General features: G+C 44.0%; 1 protein-coding gene across 4 annotated transcripts in view; it reads left to right on the top strand.

The window, feature by feature from the left end:
* EVL (Enah/Vasp-like) overlaps window positions 1-18762 on the top strand; it is a 77315-nt gene extending 58553 nt beyond the window's left edge. The window contains exons 5-14 of one of the 4 annotated variants that reach the window (XM_041400099.1): window positions 2773-2834; window positions 6837-7066; window positions 7714-7835; window positions 10831-10891; window positions 12850-12916; window positions 14203-14269; window positions 14374-14436; window positions 16602-16668; window positions 17046-17103; window positions 18158-18762. In XM_041400099.1, the coding sequence (XP_041256033.1) occupies window positions 2773-2834; window positions 6837-7066; window positions 7714-7835; window positions 10831-10891; window positions 12850-12916; window positions 14203-14269; window positions 14374-14436; window positions 16602-16668; window positions 17046-17103; window positions 18158-18195 (835 nt within the window). In that variant the 3' untranslated portion in view covers window positions 18196-18762. The remainder of the gene's footprint in view (window positions 1-2772; window positions 2835-6836; window positions 7067-7713; window positions 7836-10830; window positions 10892-12849; window positions 12917-14202; window positions 14270-14373; window positions 14437-16601; window positions 16669-17045; window positions 17104-18157) is intronic. The other 3 variants (XM_041400108.1, XM_041400115.1, XM_041400120.1) reach the window with 3 other exon arrangements.
* Window positions 18763-19888: the final 1126 nt, after the last annotated feature.

A 19888-nucleotide genomic window follows, 5' to 3' on the forward strand; every position in this document is an offset into this window, starting at 1 on the left:
AAGGTCAGAGAGCCCCTGCTCACACAAGGCAGGAGATATTGCTTCTTCCACTGTCTTCCTGAAAAACCTGATCCAGCTCTTCCTTTAACCAGTGGAAGTCACTCATTCTGCATATGTAATTCAGGTCTCCAGTTTGGATGTCTGTTCTGTACATTTAAAATGTGAGCAGCTTAACTACGTTAGAATAAAAAAAAATGTTTATTCTTTTTTTGTTTAGAGACAGTAAAAGCCCTTTGGGTAGGTGTTATTTGACTGCTACAGGGCACATGGCCCTAGGAAAGCTCCTTTTGCTCCACTGGAGTGGAATAAGGTATGCCAGTAGATGCAGTTAGATATTACTGCATCTGCACTAGAGGACTTTCAGCTTTAATTATGCTGATGCATTCTTTAAGCATGGAGCAGACCTAATTTTAATCCTAGGGGTTTTTTTTAACATCTTATAAGCAGGAAGGAAATTAAGTTGTGGTATCTACCCTGCAAATTTGTCTGTTTAAAAGGTTTTTTAGAGATCTTTACACAAATGTTTAAAGAATATATTTTTAAGTAAGAGTGTAATTTGTCCTGTCTTGTACTTTTCTCCTTGCATACTCCTTAAGTAGCCCTGTGCCAATCCCAGGCTTTATTTAGTTCAACTGGAATAAATTTGACTTCCTAAGACTTTAAGAACTTCTCCTTTTAGCACGTGTGGGAGGGTGCATTTGGCACATACAAACTGCTTCTGACCAAGGGCAGAAAGGGCTGGTGTGAACCCCAGTGACTTCAAGTGGCACTGGCTAACCCCTGTTTTGGATTTTTGCACCCTGCACCTCAATCTGTTCTGCAGCACCTCTAATGATTTGGGGCTGTTTGACCCATATTTCTTCCCTGTTCTTTCAGACTGGAATTTTCCAGGTTGGTTCTCTAAATAAACCTAGAATTTCGCCCAGGTTTAATCAGGAAAATGTATGTATCAAGTTGTCTTCATCATCAAATTTTGCTAATAAATGCCAAGCTAAGGTAGGGGACAGTATGCTCAGGAAATTCTTACTACAATTGTGTTAACAATTGAAATTTTAGCAGTGCAATTGATGCTGTTGCATCCATAACAATCAAGAAAGAGTTAGGGTATGTATTGAAGTAAAGATTTCTGTTTATTTGGTTTAAAGTGTCATAGCTTAAATGACACCAGTTGAATCAACTATGAATTTCTCAAAAGTCATTCACCAATGCACATATGATAATTTTCTCAGAAACCTGCAATATTCTAGAAATTGCATGGATTGCATGTTCTGAACATAAAACCACTTTAGGATTGATCCCTCCATAGCACAATCATGTATTTTCCTTTACCATATATTGAACCAGATATGAAACACGGAAAATTTGTTTTGCAAATTAAAATATTGTTTATTTTCCACATAATATAACTTTATTTTTATGGACTATTTTTGCTTTAAAAGTTGGTATATAATTAAGATAGAATTGCTCAGCATTGCACACTTTGGAAAGTACAAGTAAAGATTTAACAGGGAGGTGTCTTAAAATACTGTGCAAGGAGTCAAAATAGAAATGCTGCTTAGAGTTGAGCTTGTTTTACTGTACAGATCATGAAGTAAAGCTGATGAGAAAAGAGAAAACAGTGCTGTGAAGACTGGTCTAAAGATAAATGAAACTAATTAGGGCCAATTAGACTTAGAAACTGTGGAGGAAAATAGTAATGAACTTTATTACCATATGCTTCAGCAAGGTAAATTCAGAATTGTGTTTTAATATTGTTGAAATCATTAGTTCATATCCACGCACTTGCCAAGAAGCCTGGCAAGCAGTCTGGTTTTTAGCTGTCAGGTTTTTTAGGAGGAGCCAGGTGAGGGTGGGTTTGTGGCAGGGGTCAGGGACATCCCTTCCTGCAGGAGCGGTCCAGCGTGCAAGAGCAGACTCTGCTGATGGACCCTTGGAACTGCACATCCCTGCAGAGCTGTCCCCAGCCTCTCCCTGCCGGGCTCCGGGCCGGGCACTCGGGACTGGCAGCAGAGCTGAGGTCCGGGCTTGCAGGGGCAGCGCAGCGGCGCTGGTGCTGCTGGAGCCACAGGGACAGCTCTGCTGGGATGTCAGCTGGACTGGCCAGTGCCAAAACGGGCTTGGATGTGCACCTGGACAACAGAGGCTTTGTGCAGTCAACACTGGTACACAGATGAAGCTTTGCTCTATTTTCATTCTAATATTCTACAAGTGCTTTGGGCTCCTGATCCATAAAAGATTCTGGACTGTGTCATTTTCAATATTTCCTTCTCTGGAGATATTCAAAAGCTGTCTGGACAGAATTCCGGGGATTGTATCCTTCAGAGGATCCTTCCTGAGCAGGGAGGTTCGATCAGATGGCCTCCAGTCCTCCCTTCCAGCCTTATCCAATGTGTGATTCTGTGATTTTATGTGGGACGCCCCTTGCTCTTTCCTTGCAGTTCTCACACACTGCAGGTTAACAGCATGCATGTTTGCTGTGCTCTCCTGGGCATTGGGCTCTGCCTATTCTTTGTGCAGAGCCACTGAGGATCCATTTATCTTAAATGGATCAATCAACCCCTGCAGTGTCCAGTGCATGCAGGGCTATGTCCTGGTTAAGCTTCCCAATGTGTGAACTGGCACTGCTGCAGCCAGGGCAATGAAATCAGACCCACCTCCATCTCACGGGATCAGCTCTCTCCCCAGACACACAGTGCTTCTCAGGGTACAAAGCTTTTACTCAAAATTATAAGGAATACCTAATGACCAGGGTTTTTTTCATTGCTGTTTTAGACAAGTGATGGAGCAACAGCAACAGCGCCAGGAATCTCTGGAAAGAAGAACCTCTACCACAGGCACGTATCAAATCAAGCAGATACAGTCTGCTCTCCCTGACTGTCTCCTCTTGCTGTTGTTGGGGTTTTTGGGGTGCTGTACAAAAGCTAGACTGCTAAATGTGGTTATAGTTACATTTTAAATATTAGATTTTCAGCTAGAGACATATGTGCATTTGGGCATGGTTGTGTTGTTTTGCAGGGGCTCTGGTCTGAGGCATGCAGGTGGAGCTAAGCACGTTTTGCACTTGGCAAAACTTGTACAGCTGAGGGGCATTTTAGGTGTACCAAGGGGGCCTGGCCATGCTTCTTCCACACCCCTGAGGAGAACAGGAAGCACAGCCAGCACAAGAGTGACTCCATGCTTCCAGGGGATGTCAGCTCTGCAGCACAAAACAAACTACAGCACAGAGGAAGATACAGGTCTAGATGCTCTTCACTGGGGATTTTGTGATCATGGAGTCTTCTGTGAACTTAGTGGAAAATATATATATATTTAATGAGCTTACAAAAATCTTCTATAGGGTATTAAGTTGCACTAAACTGAGAGAAGAGATGACAGGAATAGTTTATAGCTACAAAGTATGGCTTTGCCTCTTTGAAAGGAGGCCATCTTGTGTTTGGGCTTTGGATTTGGGCAAGTTTTTTCAGTTAATCTGGCCACATAAGGGAAATGTTTTTCCTCAGCTGTTAAACCTTTTGACTAGAAGCCAGCTCAGACACACACATGTGCCTTTGGTGACAGAAAGAGTTGGACTCTTTTTTCATCAGAGGTTAGTGTGCTGTTCTGTATTGGGAACTTAGCCAAAATCCTGCCTTGGCATCCGCAAGGAATGGGACATGGCTCCTCAGGGCTGCTGGCTGTTCCCTCTCTGCCTACAAGGCGGCCACCTCTGTGTTCAGCATGTCCCTTGCACCTGTCCCTGGTGCAAAGGTGATGCTCGTGATCCTGACTCAGATTCACGTGGGGTTTGGAGGAGCCTCACTGGCACCAGAGCATGCAGCCTATCCCATGCTGCCAGGGTTCTGCTCTGCACACCCCTCCAGTTCTGCTGAGGGCTGGAAATCCCCAAGCTGGTGCCTGCACCATCTCCTCTTGGCTTTGTTTGAGTTTCTGTTTGCGTTTACTTCACGGTTCCTTTTCCTCCGTTCCACTTTGCCTTGGTTTCATTCCTTCCTGCGTACCCACCTTATTCTTTTGTCTTTTCTGTTCTTTTAGTTTCCACCCTTCAACCAAGCGTATGCTCTCCCCCCTCTCATCCCCAGTCTCCTCCTCCTGCCTCTAGTAACTGCGGTGCTCCTGCCTCTGGTGTTGTGCTCCCCCCACTAGCTCAAGCCAGCGCTGTCTCTTCAGCACCCATTGTCGCTGAGCCCGCTAGTCCGTCCCCTTCGCTGGCCCAGCGGAGAGCCAGAGAGTCCCCGCAGTTCCTGCACAGGCACTCGGCCTCTGAGCTGCCAACAGCCCCAGGTTCCTCCCCTCCACCCTACCCAAATGGCAGGACTGTCATGCCAGGCATCAGGAGAACCTCGCTGTCTCCACCGCCTCTCCATCCTTCCCAGTTTCCCTCTCACCAGCCTCTCAGGGGTTCTTCTCTTTCTGGCTCTCCTCAGTCTTCCTCTCCCTCTGCCACAAATGCACCATCTCCGCAGAGAGGTGACGTTCTGCAGCCACGTGGTCCCACCATCCTGCCCATGATTCCTGTCCCACCTGACAGGGTCAAGGCACCCACAGATAAAGCAGGGTGGGAGACCTCAGCAAATGTACCCCTGAATGGCCATCCTGAAGAACAAATTGCTTTAGGCCCCGCTGGAACCCAGGTGAAAAGTGTGGATGGGTCCTTCTTTCCACACCTAGGAGCTGCACCCTGCTCCCCGCTGCCCACCATCGCCAGCCCCCCCAGCTCCTCTGGCCAGGCTGCCTCCCCATCCTCCCATTTGTCACCTTGTCCCACACAGCAGTGGTGCCAGCCCATGTCACACTGTCTTCCATTGCCTCCCCCTCACGCTGCTGTGTCTGAGGTGGCTATGCCCAGGAGGACCCCTCCTTACATGACATCATCAGCCATTGCCCACTTGAGTAAGTACTGATTTTGAATGAGTTGTGACCTGTGTAAAGCCTCAGCTGTCACCTGTTCAAAAAGCCTGGTTGGCACTGCACCTGACCAGTAGAAAAAGGGACCAAAAGCTACTGAGCTACTGCTACTGTATGTGATTTCTGAAACTGGGGTGGAAAAATATCAAAATCACTCCGGACTGGTCCAGGGACCAGGCAAAAAGTAAGAATTACAGAACCAGGACCCTGTAGCTGGGTTGTTGCAATGGATATTCCTACTATATTATCCCAGACCAAGATTTTTGTCATTCAGCAGAGCCAAATCGTTTCAAAGACCTTCATATAGAACCTATTTTCAGCTGGTCCAAAGATAGCAGATGGGCTCTTCTGAAGCAGGAGGCCAGGTCTGTTGTAGGTAGGTTTCTTGTCTAAGAATATTGGTAGAAGTTGTGATTTTTACTCTTTTTTTTAAGTGATATTTCTGTTACCAGTGAAACACAGGACTTAGATTTTGTTTAAGATACCCAGAATTCCCTGCAGTTGTGCAATTTATTTAATTCAAGAGACTTTGTTCCTGGTATTCACTGCATGTATAGTTATGGGCTTGTCACTGTAACTATTCCAGCAAACCTTTCTCACTGAAGGCAGATCAAGGGCTTGGGTCTGGCCACTTTGTATATGGTCTTGATTTCTCATGCCTGTCTAAAATAAAGCCTGTGGAGTGAGAACAGTTTGCAAGCAGTGCTTATTTACAATTCAGAGCATATGTTTTGTGACTTGGATCTATTCAGATTTATAACCACATATAACGCTAAAGTGGTGTGCCTAGAAAAGGAAGAAAACTAAGACATTTCCTTTTACTTTCTGATAAAAGTATTACTGTAGCCACTGGAGGCTCAGTCCTTCAGCTGATGTAAGTCCTTGAAATCCACTTAATTCAATACAGTTATTTTAAACTCACATCACTCCATTATTTTGACTCAGTTCAATTTTTGCCTGAGGCTGCCCTCTAATTAGGTGGGTGTAGTTTTGCAATTACAATTAAATGTACCCACAATGAATTACTAACTATTATGTTCATGAACGAAAGAGGGCTTGAAATGTTTAAAGTATTTCTAATAGCAGCTATGGTTCATTTCAAGAATGGAATTGGGAGTGTGAAATAATGGCAGAAGTAACCACAGAAATCAGGCAATATTATAAGAAAACCTAGATAAGAAGAAAAACAAGCCATTAATGTTAAATATGGTTTCCAAATATTTCTCAGTCAAAACCCACCTGTCTTTTAAAGTCACACTTACTGAACAACTGAAGCTGTGAATACATACCAAGAGCAGCCTGTTCTGACGGTGTACACGGTGTACACGGAAATGCCCTTGGGGAGGTGTGTTTTTTTCAGCTGACCTGTTACAGACAGGTGAAACACTGCAATGGAGTTAGCACCATCAGCCCTTCCAACAGGCTGCTGCTGAGAGGAGCTTTGCAGAAGCTTGGGGTACTTGGAGCTGGAGTCTGCCCGGGTTATTCTGCAAAACTGGCTGAGGCCACACACCTTCTGCATGACAGAAAGGAGGATGTGGCACTGTAGCCCACAATTCCCCTGAAAAGCTGATGTCAACCAAAGTCTGTGGAGTTTATTATCTCCATATAGAAAGCTGTGGGAGAAGCAGAAGAATATGCCACTTATGAACTGGGAAGCATTGTCTGTGTTCTGATTCTGACACAGAATGAAACACTAGCCCAGCCAGGGAGAAGAGGAGGGAGAAGACTGTCAGTGACAGAGTCTTTCAGGAGAACACAACTGTAGCTGGCTAACCATTGATACAAGCACCTCTTCACATGCATGCAGCTCCCTTGCATCAGCCAGTTGTCCTGGAGTCAGGCCGTGGCGTTGGGAGTGGGAACATGACCTTGTCTGTGGGCTGGAGGAGATCGTGCTCCACATCTAATTCCTATTCTCTGCATTTCAGGCCCAGCACTTCCACCTGGCCACCCCACTGGTGCTGCTGTGATCCCTGCTTCATCTGGGGGGCCCCCACCTCCGCCACCCCCCCCAGTCCCTCCACCACCCATGGGAGCCGCTCCCCCGCCGCCGCCCCCGCTGCCAGCCGGCGCGGGCCAGGGGCCTGGCGCTGAAGATGGGTCAGTGTCAGGGCTCGCAGCAGCTCTGGCTGGTGCCAAACTGAGGAGAGTCCAGCGGGTAAGGAGGTGGCACTGGGACTCCCCAGTGGGCTCTTTGCTGCAGGCAAAGCCTGGCACAGCTTGGTGTAATGGTCTGCAAACCCAGAGCGAAGCATGGTGAAACGTGTCTCAGCTGACCATCGGGTGAACCTTTAAATGTGATTTTGCAGTGCAAATAAAGCTGAGCAGGAAATGTTGGGTAGAGTTTATTCTCTTCAGAACATATGAGTTAGCAAATGGCTGTGACTTCTCATGTTGCCAGGGTTTCTACTTCCACACAGTCCACCATTGTACTATGCATTAGTGTTTTCACTTGTTTTAAGTGGTTAAAACTACACTATACTTACAGAAAAAAACAGTGTAGACTGTTTAGTTCTGGTCAGTAGCTGTCCACTTAGGTAAGGGTTGCTTAACCATGCATAAAAATAATTATGAACAAGCAACACTGTGGGTTTTTAATCATTTGCCCATATATTTGTGTCACCCAGATCTGCCGTGGTTATAATAATACTGCTGTGGGTCTTCTTTCCAAGGCAGATCACATCCTGTCTCTGGTTTTGGGCTGTGATTGTGATCGCTGTTCCTAACACTTGGGAAAAATAATCATTAAGAGCGTGCTTACAAAGCAAACCTTTCATTAACTCTAATCTTGATTTCTCTCTTAAGCCAGAAGATGGTTCAGGAGGGTCCAGCCCCAGTGGGGTCTCTAAGAGCGATGCCAATCGAACAAGTAGCGGAGGAGGAGGAGGAGGACTAATGGAAGAAATGAATAAATTACTGGCAAAAAGGTTTGTACTTACACCTCAAGTAAGCTCCATGAGATCTGCAGCAAATTGTGGAATAAGGCACTGTCATTTTTGTGGTTACCAGTGGGTGTTTCCTTGCAATTTGACAGGTCCTGCAGATGTTGGTCACCAGTATTGCCCAACTTTTAATGCGAAAGGTGTTGCATTGGAAAAGTTGCCTGCCTTTTCTTAGTGTAAGATGCTATATTTTTAGATTTAAATTTTTTAAACTTACAAATAGTGAAAGAAAAGGATTAATAAAATAATGAAGGGTAGGTACAGTTGTAGGGTGCACAGAGATGGAGTTTTTAAATAATGTTGTCTTAGTATAAAGACAGTTCTCAACTCAAAAGGTCTGATTTCAACTTTCCTCCACATCCTGTTCATTTCAGAAGCAATTCTGAACATGGGCTGTGGATTCTTTGAAAATTCTTGTGAAATCCTTCGAAAAGTAGTGAATAAATATACAACACTCTAAAAAGTTCCCAGCAGAATAAAATAGCAAATAGATAATTTTCTTTCTTTTCAGAATTAAAATAGTTTGACAGCTCTTAATATATTTTATGGGTTCTTGGCCTGCTCTTCATCAAGAATGGCTTTCCCTAACTGGAAGTTGTCAACAGGCAAAGTAAGGTTTGGTGATGGTGGGGCAACTAGCTCTGTTCAAGCAAGCAAGCTGAATGGACATCTCATGTGTCTGGACATAGAAATTCAGCACACTTGTGTGGTTTTAGTCTAAAAGTATACTCCAGTATGGCTTTTGGCAGTAGGATCTTGTGTCTTCAGGTATTTAGAGTGGAATTCCCCTGGTATCTTGACAAAAACACTTGGACTGCCTTAAGCATTGTGCTACCTCTACTCTGAAAGTAACTGAGCTCCAAATCCTTTCCCAGGGAGCCGATAGCAACAGTTACCCCCTAAATTTTTCTTCACAAAGCCATGGAGGTATCTGGAAATACACAAGTGCCATTCAAGGGTTCAATCTGGGCACATGCTGTTAAGCTGATACAGAGAGAATTTCCTTTGGCTGTGAATTCCTTTTTATGTGTGATGACAGAGGAAGAGGAAGAACCTGGCCCTGTGTTTCAGGCTGTACTTACCTGCCTTACTTGCCTACTATTACCAGAAGATAAAAAAAAAAAATACTGGTTTCAAATTGAGCATGTTCAATACAGAAATCAGAGTTATGAGCATGGGATCTCAGGGACCCTTTTCTGAGCAGTAAAGCCCATGCTCAGAAACAGGGAATATGTCTAATGCTCCATAAGTAATGGAGGAAAACATTTCTGAGAGCTCAGATGCTATAAATTACCACTCTCTAGATTCAGTGGGCCCTGTGAGAGCAGCCCTTTGCTTCAGGACTGAAGTGCAAACAGAATAATGAACCCACAGACCACTGTCACTCCCAGCCCAGTTAAGTTTGTTGCAGGACATAAATCTAACACTGGTCTCTCACCCTGGCAAATATTTCCCTCACTTAGATTTGTAGTAATTACAACTTCTTTTTATTAGAAAAATCAAATAAATACTAGAGAAAGACCAAATTATTACTGATTTAGTAAAATTATTAGTGCAGTTAAATATCTGGAAATAATTCCCACAGAGCACTGTCTCCTACAGACACATACTGCTCAGTTTGTTCGGTTTTTTTGTCAAATTTTCATCAAATCCTCCAAGCTGTGTATCCAGTAAGGCTTTTCTCAGAAGCCTTTCTTAGTGAGATTTATTTTCCTGAGTTGAATTTTGTTGACTTCAGAACCAAGACTAAATGAAAAATCTGTCAGATTGGTGTTTAAAAATCCCATCTGCTAAGGGAAACGTTCACAGGTGGCTAAGGGTAAAGTTCAGCATAACCAAAGTCCATATGGAGACTTGAGCTGCAGGTCCCCTAATGGTCTAAAATGGGAAATTGGATTTCTAGAGCCTCAGCACCTGGCCCACTGGAGTAATGTTTAAAACCTAAATAGTGTTTAAAAATCAAGAATTTGGTTTTCTTTTCATCATCCAGTTTGGCTAATATCTAATAAGTTTTATAATGTATTTTTCAAAAATAAACAACCAACATGTGCAGTTGTCATGTCCAGTTTCCCTAGTGGATGAACTACACCTCTTTGCCACTTCATTCTCAGAGATGTTTGGCCCTCCTTGGGAAGCAGAAACGAGCGTGGTTCTCAGGTCCTCACTCAGCTTCTGCAGGTAGCACCAACACTGCTGGTCCTGAGACTACAGGGCTAGGGGCTTGGCTGCCTTTGAAGTGGTTTTGAGACAACAATAATGTCCTGTTGTCCTCCAAAGGCACTTGAAAACCAGGTGGGTGAGCTGGTTTCCTGATTCCTGGTCTCCAGCCAGAGCTTTCCCACCCTGGAGGAAAGAAGGGGTCTTGGCTGAGCAGAAGTGGTGCCCAATCTCTCCCAGTGAGGGTGAACCTGGCTTGAAGGGATTTTTTGACAGTTTTCCCATAATGTGGGAGCACTGCTACAGCCCTTTCTCTGTGCAGGATCAGGGATGTGGGATGTAGGACAGGTGGCAAACTGACACTGGAGCTGGCTGAGAGCAGTGTCACCACTGCAATGCCCACCTGAGCCAGCTGCTGTGGGCAGGGTTGGTCCTCAGAAGCCCCTGATTAGGAGTGAGTTCCTCCTGTGGAGGACCCTGGGCTTCCTGAATCTTTGAGAGAAGCCATCCTTTTCTCACCCAGTTTCATACCCAGTTTTGCTTCCTCCCTCCCTCTGTTTCATCACACTTCTTTATGCTCCACACCCTGCATTTCTCTGTTAAATACCACCTCATAATTTTGCCCCTCTCCCTGAGCTGTATCACTGGGATCTGGATTCTTCACCTCCACCCCAGCCCTACACAACCAAACACATCCAGCCATTGTTATGTTCCCTGGGATGAGCTAAATAAATAGTAACTCCCACCCAAGGCTGAATCTTGTCTTCCCACAAGGATTGTTTCTAGAGGATTGACTGTGTCCTATCTCCTGTTCTTTGCAAAGGAGGAAAGCAGCGTCACAGTCAGACAAGCCAGCTGACAAGAAGGAAGAGGAAAGCCAAAACGTAAGTGAAACACTCCTCCCTGCTGTGCTCTTGCAGGTTCCCTGTAAGCCAAAGCCCAGTGCTCATTCACTGTCTGGCAGGCAATACCAAGCTGTGCTGATCCAGGGATGGGTGTGCTCATTTGATCCAAAGCCGAATGTAACTGCTCCCACCTTTCCTGGGAACAGCACCCTATAAACAAGAACAGCTGCTTTATTCATAGGAAGGTGTTGTCTAAACCTGATGAGCTCTGTTTCATGGTCTAATCCCAGTGTTGTAGGGAACAGGAGGTTTTTGCCTGTAAGAAGGTGCAGTGAACCTTCTGGCAAGTTAACTTGAGATAAAGTTCATGTTTCTTATTTTATACTTGAGGCTTGAGCTAAGCTGAAGTGGACCATCAGCCCTGCAATGTAAATTTGGATTGCCAACCTCCATGAAAAGCAAGAATCAGCTCACTTCAGAGCACCAGAGTGCACAGAAAACGTGCCTGGTGGAAGAAGGGGAAATGGTGCATTAACCATTAGATCATGCAGGAGTCAAAATATGTGACCATGATAGGTGCACTAAACTGAGATAGAATTTGGACAACTTTGGGGAACTTTGATTAATTTCTCCTCCACAAAAGCATTTATAGAAGTGGTTTTATTTGACTCAGTCTGTAGACTGAACTTGATGCAACAATTTTGAGTCCAACATGCAGATGAAAACACTTTTTTACCTGTTGAACTGGTAAAGCGTGGAAGATCTTTTCTGTTTCAGGAGAGGGCAGGATTTGCACTGTGACCTTTCCAGTGTGGTGCTTTTCCAGGCTGCTGCTCATCCAGCATTGCTGTTGCAGTACCCTCGTGAAGGCTTTCTGCCACAGCTGCAAGGTCATAAAGCATTCTGTGTGCCTCGTATCGCCTGCATGGAGATGTTCTCTCCAAAGACAGAGCTGTTCAGTAGGAAGTCCATTACAACAATCTAGGTCTTGCCCCAAGCAAAAAAGTTTGTAGGAAGAGCAGGGATAAGCACTTTTCACTGTTTAGGGAGAAAAGCAGCTATTTTCTGCATGTTGTCTGAGGCATGCTTCAAGCATGGGATTTGCCTGTTGAACCCGCTATGCAACCATTGCTCTTAATCTTGCCCCAAAGCTGGTTTTGAACCATCTCCATACACTTGGAGATAAAAGGCACCATTTAGCTTCTAACCTGCCAGCCTCTGCTTTCTGTCCCTTATTCTCTCTTGCTGAAAGTCTACATTAGTTTATATCCCCAATCAAACTTTTCAATAGCACTGATCTGTTTAGAAAAGTGTTTTAGAGAGCATCTGTTTAATTTGTGTCTTGAGTACATTTCATGTTCTTTCAAACTGGGTGCAATTCCATTTTCCAATGCAGAGCTGATGCTTTCCCTGAGTATGTTTTGAGGGTTGCTAGATAATATTGTCATGCCAAGTATATGGATGAATGGTTAATGATCTCTCACACATAAATCTGAGATAAAAGAGTCCAAATCTCTGATGAAGTGTTTAGTCTTTTACTTAAGAGGAGTACTAATGATTTAGTTACATCCTGTTAGTACCTGAACTCCTCTCTCCTCTCTCTGTTTTGGGGTGAAAGAGTGGGATGTAGCAACAGTTCCTTTAAGTGGCTCAGTTTCCACATCTCATAGAGTTTCTAAATTTGGGAAGTGGATGGTTTGTATTTAGGCAACAGCACTTTAGAGAGGTTTCACCTGATTTGGTATATAGAGATAAGAGTGATTGAGTGTAATCATGAAAAGGTGTCCACATTAACTAATATAAAAAGGATGGATTTTTCCATCCAGTGTGAGAAAGTTAAAGTTTAAATGGCCTTGAGCCCATACCTTGGCAACAGTGCCTGTTGGCAGGGAGGAAACTTGCTTTTGTACCACATGTGCTGCAGCTGCCTCCAGAGTAGAAGAGGACTCTGCACTTCATCCCTAAAACTCAGTAATGTCCTGTTTTTCTCTTTGTAGGATGATGCTAGCACCTCTCCTTCAACCAGTACACGAGGCTCTGCCCAGCAGCAGCAAAATTCATCAGGTATTAATTAAATTGAACTATTGGCATTGTAGTTGTCTTCTTAATCTAGTCTTCTCCACCACCTCTAGACTCTGGATTCATTGTCCTACTTCTGAGTGCAGAAACTAACATAAATCAACAGTAACTAACAGAAAAATTCCCAAACACCTGTGGTTTTAAAAACTGTATTCAGCAAGAAATTATGACTTTTATATGCTTCACAGTCAAGAAAATTGCAAGACAGTTTAGTTAGACTTGTAGCTGAGGATCTGTGTCTTCAACATTACACACCTAAATCTTTTAAGAGAAAAAAGCTGTATTCTTTTACTTTTTGTAGTGTAGATGTCCTAATACAGTTGGGGTTTGGATGTCAAACTGCTAGTTTGTTGCAATAAGACTGATCCTGAGAGTTCCCAGATTAAATTGTTTTTCATAAAATTAATGAACATAACTGTATCTGAGTAGATGAGCTGCAAGCACTCACATTTATCCCTGTGTCAGTCTTGGCTTTTACACATACTGAGAGAAATCTCTCCCAAGGGAATGACTATTTAACCATTCCAGCTTCCTTTTGGAACAAAGCCATGACTTGTGTGCTTTGCAAGGGAAGGGGAGGAAGCCAGGAGAAAGGTGTATGTAAATGAGATCTAGAGATTTCCTGGGAGTGCCTGTATTTCTTTTGAAAGGCTTTTTGGGACCTCACAGCGGAGCAAATCCTTGTATATAAATTTGCCAAATCTCTGCAACAGTTCATTTTAGGAGACTGGGATGATAGGAAGCACTTTCAGCAACAAGGGTTATGTAGTACAGCTTTTTGGGAGTGTTCTGTAAGATAGAAGTGCACACAACATTAAATAAATTCTCTGTGGAGATTTGCATAGTGGGCTCTTACTGCCCTTTTTTACATACACCCACATTTTCTGCCAACTATGCAGACAAAAAACCTAAGACTTCTTAATTTAAAATATAAATAAATATTGTGCTGAATAAAGTAAGCCTTGCAGAAATTAGCCTGTATTTCCTAATAGAAATTATTTATGCTTTTCCTTCTACTGTTCCAGTTCCATTTCTTTTTAGTATTGTTTAACTATGTGGTCCCTAATTAAAGGGATCACTAAGCAGATTTTTGCTAATGCTTTCCCAATAATGGAGGCAAATGCACTCATTCAGCAATCTCATTTTCCTAGTTCTTCTCCTAAGTCCCTCATCCTCACTGAAAGAAATCAACTGTATAAGACAATCAACTTCAGGATATTTTTATTTTTAGAGCAAAAATAATAAACTAACTTTTCATGTTTGCTTTTCAGACTCTGGGAAGAAGCCATGGGAAAGGAGCAATTCTGTTGAGAAGCCTGTATCTTCATTACTTTCTAGGTGAGCTGCACGGGGTGTCCCTGGGGCTGGCCAGCAGGCGGGATGGTCACGCTGTCCCTGTGGCACGCGCACGACTCATGTCTCGTTTCATTCCATTGCTGTAGAAACCCATCAGTGGTGAAGAGCTGTGAAGCTAAGAGCCCCACACAATCCCACGTGTCTTCTAGGTACTGGCTAACTGCCTGGCTTCTTAACTGTCTTGGCTTGTCCTTTGGCTCATCCCATCATTCAGCACTAGTGTTCGTCTTCTGCCGCATCTTTTACTCATTCTCTTGCAATCTGCTTCGTCTGTCGCTGCACCAAGTGTGAAGGTGTCATGTCAGAGCTTTGTTCCATGGAAGCAGCCCCCTGCTCACTTGGCCATTACAGATGTTAATCATGCTGGCACCAGCACTTAAACCATCCATGTGTGTGTGAGTCAGAGACACGGGTCTGGCAGTGCTGTGCCATGTGGAAATCACATTTTGGACCATCTTTCTACAGCAGGTTCATGGTGACCCTGCCAATAGGTGAAGCTTTCATTGCTCAACCTCTGCAGAAATTAAAAAGCAAAAGCAGAAATGATCTGAAGAGCTTGCAGCTCGGATAAGGGAAGTTATTCTTCTACCCATGCAACCGCAGTGGGTGCCTAAGAAAGGAGAGTGAAACTTGGTAATAAAATCAAGATGTAAAAAGGCCCCACCACAGACAGATCTTTCAGACACGTGGGGTACAGAAACCAGCAGGTGTCAGAAGCCAAGAAACCTAATAGTTTGAATAGCCAAGCTTCAGGATGAGCACCCATGTTTTTCGTCACAGACAAAGTTTGATGTTGGACAGCTATAGAGGCTTGCTTCCCGTGCTGGTCCAGGACCACCTGGTGTTACTGGACACTGAGTGAAGGGATAAGCTGAATAAGGAGGTAGAACACAGGCTTACAAATGTTTAATATTTACTGCAAAGAGATGTCACTTGTTTTACATTGTGAGGTATACAACAGTGCTGATAGTCTGGAGAGAGCTAAGTTGCCAATGGCAACTATCTGCACATACTTGCTGCTTTGTTTAAAATGCTGTAACATGTTCTGCCCAAACACTCAGAGGGATGCATCAGTGTTACTATAGCAAAATATAGTTTTGCCAGCTCTCCTAAAACCAGTGAAACATGCTGGTTCTAGGAAATACATGAGCTTCAAATAGATAGAAAAAGACCATTCATCCTCCTTGGGAATGGGAATGGAACATGGACTATTTAAAGCAGCCATCACATTTCAGTAGCTATCTTTTATAATGGCATTGTATCCCAGGAGGAGGAATTCAGTGGGAAAAAATGGTTTCCTAATTTAGCGCCTGGAGTAGTGCTCAGCAGTAGTAGTGATTGCTTGAAAGACTTCTGTGGGGGAAGCAGGGCAGATTTCTAAAGCTCTCCATGGTGACCTGTTTCCATTCCTGATCAGTTTGATGGCATTTGGATCTTTCTTAACTCTGTTAGCTGTGAGATGGTAGGACACACGTCAAGATTTCCCAAGGAAGGGTTCAACGCTCAGGAGCAGCAGCATCTCCACCAGCCCCCAGTTTGGGCTTAAAGATGATGGCAAAGTTATTTGAAGCCTTTGTATAGCATGGTTAGTTTTTAAAATGTTTTAGAGTTACTGGTTAAAAGAGAAAAGCAAACGGCTTCTAGTTCCGTAATTTATTTTATTAGATGTCATCATGGCTCAGCCCACTGACTGATGCCATGCAGAAAGACTGATAATACTCAGGTGCACTAGCCATTAAGGCCAGACTGGTTTTGTTTCTGAGTCAATAAAAAATGACTGTGATACATAGCACTATCAACAAGCCACACTTGACTCATTGAAGTCTTCCAAGGAAAGGATTAGTGGGTTATTATTTTCCCAGTAATATTTTTCTAAGCTCTAACCTACTATTACTTTAGCACCCAGTGAAAACCTAGATTGCCAGGACAGGGCTGCTATGCAGGAAAGGGGCTGTGAGAGAAAACCAGACATGTAGCTTGCAAATTGCAAATGCTGTAATAAAAAGCAATGTTCAACAGGCTTTATCCCCTCAGCATTTTCTAATCTGAAATCGTTGAGATTCCCAACACCAAAAAAAAAAAAAATCACAGCATCTTTGAGAGTCAGGTTGTGCATACAGGAGCAGTGCTGCTCTCTGCCTGCCAAATATTCCTGAGCAGCACAATAGGGAACCTCCTGTCCAGCACTTGAACACTGGTGCTTCTGCTCTGGGGTGGATTTCATCCACACCATCCACACCATCAGGTGGGTGCAGCTTAGCACACATTGCAGGAAACTGACTGGCTTTTTTATGCTTTTCTTCCATTTCTCAAGGATGAAGCCAGTGAGCAGCAGCAATGATGTGGCTATGGATGCCTTAGATTTTGATCGAATGAAACAGGTGAGTGGAAATGTCATTGGCACTTTTAGAGGTTTGGCAAGCTACCCATTTTCCCCCATGCATGCGCTGTACAAGCAAAACGGCTGTTCAGTCTTCTGATTTCCTCTATAACTAGGTGCCTAGGGAAGGGCTAGCTGGTGAGCAGCAGGAGAGCACAATCTCACTGCTATTTCATCATTATGTCTGCACAGAAATGTGCAAGTAAATATGCCAGCATCCTCTGCATCCGTGCCTGGGAGTGCAGACGTAGCTGTTAGCAGTGCTAGGCTCTGACCAGCAATGGAGGTGGGGGACAAGCACAACCATGTTAAACTTGCATTTTCTTCCACCAGTTAGAAGGAAATTCTGAGCAGCTGACTTGTGTTTTGTCTCATCAGGAAATATTGGAGGAAGTTGTAAGAGAGTTACACAAAGTGAAAGAGGAGATAATTGATGGTAAGAAAGAGAAAAATTATTATTTTTCTCATCTTTATGACTAATTTTCCATAGATAAGATGATAGGAACTGCAGAGAGTTCCCTGGTGTTTTCAGACTTCTCTGAACAGCTTTGATTTATACACTCATTTGAAGAACAAGCATCTACCTTATCTGAGCTCTACCATAACACTGCACTTACATCCTTTATTATGCTGTTGATGAGCATTTTTGCCACCAGCCTATGAGAAATTCGCTGGCTGGTGTTTCTCACAGGTGGGAGGGTGAGAAAGGGCCTGCCTGTAGCCCATGGCACGTCAATTTATCACAATCAGCAAGCATGAAATCACTTGTAACTTGCCGGCCACACAGGTCCGGGATGAGGAGGGGGCAAAGGAAGCTAACTGGAAATCCTTCCCAAAATCTTCTGTAGGTTTCCTATGCTTGAAGAGTTATTTCAGACCTTCACTCGATTACAGCTTTTCAAATAGACACATATTGTTATAATACATTGAAAAGTACAGCAGCTGTACCAAATATATCAGTACTTTTTTATAAATTGCTCTGCAGTTTACAACTGAAGGTATTTTTCAGGGCCATTATTGAAATGCACAGCAAGATTCCCATTTGAAGGCCACATTAGGGCATAGGAAGATGCACGTCCACACCCTGCACTCCCCACCTTAGATTCACAGGGAAGGGGAAAAAGAGGAGACTGTAAAACAGCTAAAATCCATTCCCTGTGCCCTTGCCCTAGATCTGTGTGCTCACAAACCTCTGAGGCAGTTTGCAGTTGGAGACACCCTTGTCCATACGCTACCGTCCCAGCAGCTTGGCCCTCAGAGCCTCCCTAGTTCATTCCAGTGCAAAATGAGGCATTCACATACACCACAGATGCAACTTCTCACAGTAGTACTGCAGTTTGCAAGCCAGCAGCTGACTGCTTACCCTTACTCATCCTTTTACCCTCCACTCATCCTTTTACCAGCGTGTACTTTCTGCAACCTCTGCACTTAGCGATTTCCATGCCACTGGATGTACCATTATGCACTAACTCTCTGGTTTGGTTTTCCAGCCATACGGCAGGAGTTGAGTAGAATCAGTACAACATAATGCTTGCAAAGCATTTGGACGGTACTAAGAATGCTAGGAAGATTGGATCATTTCTAAGTGTACCAAGGTCATGCAAGATGGTGAGAGAGGACACCGGCACTGTCTTTGTTCTTACACCCTTTTTATTAGCAGACTCAGCACACTTTGAAGCTTGCTGCTGCCTTGGATTCGCTTCATTTTACAAGTCTTAATCTAAAGATTATTAAATTTTAAATTTCTGGATTTTTTAGATTTCATCTGACACTGCACATTGGATTTGTCAGCCTTTTTTGTATTTTGTATTTGCTTATTTAAATGTATTACCTTTCTTTTTAGTAGTAGATAAGAACACATGTGAACCATTTGCTTTTGATAGATGACTTCAAAGTAATTTTACTAGTAGTCTGCAATGTAAATGAAGATCCTTTGCCAACAGAAATGTATTGAGGCATCACCAGAAGAAAGAGACATGTTTAGTTGTCAGCCAACAAGTTCTTTGTCTCAGAGTTATCACAATATTAAAAAATGGTACGTCAGTGCATCACAGTATCTGTGTTCATATTGGTAATAAACTGTTTATTGTCCACACGGCCCTGCCTTTCTTGGTTTCATTTGTCCCTTCAGTTCCTGTGTCACTTGGTGGTAAGAGGAAGGTGACTGAGACTCGCTGTGGGGTGGCATCTCTGCCTCCTGCCCTGCAGAGCACCAGGAGAGAGCCGGAGCGCCTTGTGGCTGGTGCAGTGCAGCAGCCCTGCCTTCTCTCACGGGCACACGTGGCCTCACCTGCCCAGCCCTCTCACATGGCTGCCTGAGCACCACGTCCTGCAGTCAGCCTGCCACAGCCTCAGCAATGTTTTGCCAAAGCGAGTGAAGGACAGTGGCTTAAGGCTCTTCTCAGGCCACCACTGTCTGTCCCACCACATCTCCTGCTGTCACTGAAAAATCACAGGTCCCATCATCTGCGCTTCTGCAGATTTGCAGTAATGAAAGGGAGGTGTTTATGCAGAACAAGGCTACCAAAGGTATCAGGTGGATGCAAACTGAAATCCCAGGCACAGCACTGTGACTAGGGACTTAAGGAGAGTCATTTGTTAATGGCGTGCAGGTATTGAGCTTTACTGGTACAGGACACTGAACACTTAACTGTGCACAGCCAGTCATATCATCCAGGCCATGAAATTGTTTCCTTTACAGCCAGTGCTTGGCATGGTTCATGTTTTTCCTTGGAATTCTGCCTAAGGTCAGTAATAACCATGTTGTACAGCCTGGATGCCCCTGTGTTAACATCAGCCAGCTGCTGTAACTGGATTTTCTTTCTTTCTTCAATTACTTTTGTAGGCCTCATATAATTACGACATAATAAGCTGAAGTTTGCACAGGGACACTTAATAGTGGGAGCAAAGTGTGTGGGGCAGAAGGTGAAGCTTGGCAGGGGAGCAGTCCTGGCATCACTAGCACTGTGCCAGTTCCCAGCCTTCAGCTCCAGTGACAGGGATGTGCAAGGTGGCTTATTTCCAGAAGTGGCACTACCCAAGGATTCTCTCCTCCCAGAGAGTAATTCAGTTTGCCAGCTCTCTCTGCAGAAAAGGGTGTCCTTTCGTACTGGGCTTGTTGAGCCACTGCAACAGGCCACAGGCATCTTACATAGCAGAAATCTAAGGGGACATCACTCTCCAATCCTTCCTCTCATACAGCTATTTACCAGAGCCTTAGT

This window comes from Onychostruthus taczanowskii, unplaced genomic scaffold (genome assembly GCF_017590055.1).
Source record: "Onychostruthus taczanowskii isolate IOZ18803 unplaced genomic scaffold, ASM1759005v1 scaffold1, whole genome shotgun sequence".
Lineage (NCBI taxonomy): Eukaryota > Metazoa > Chordata > Aves > Passeriformes > Passeridae > Onychostruthus > Onychostruthus taczanowskii.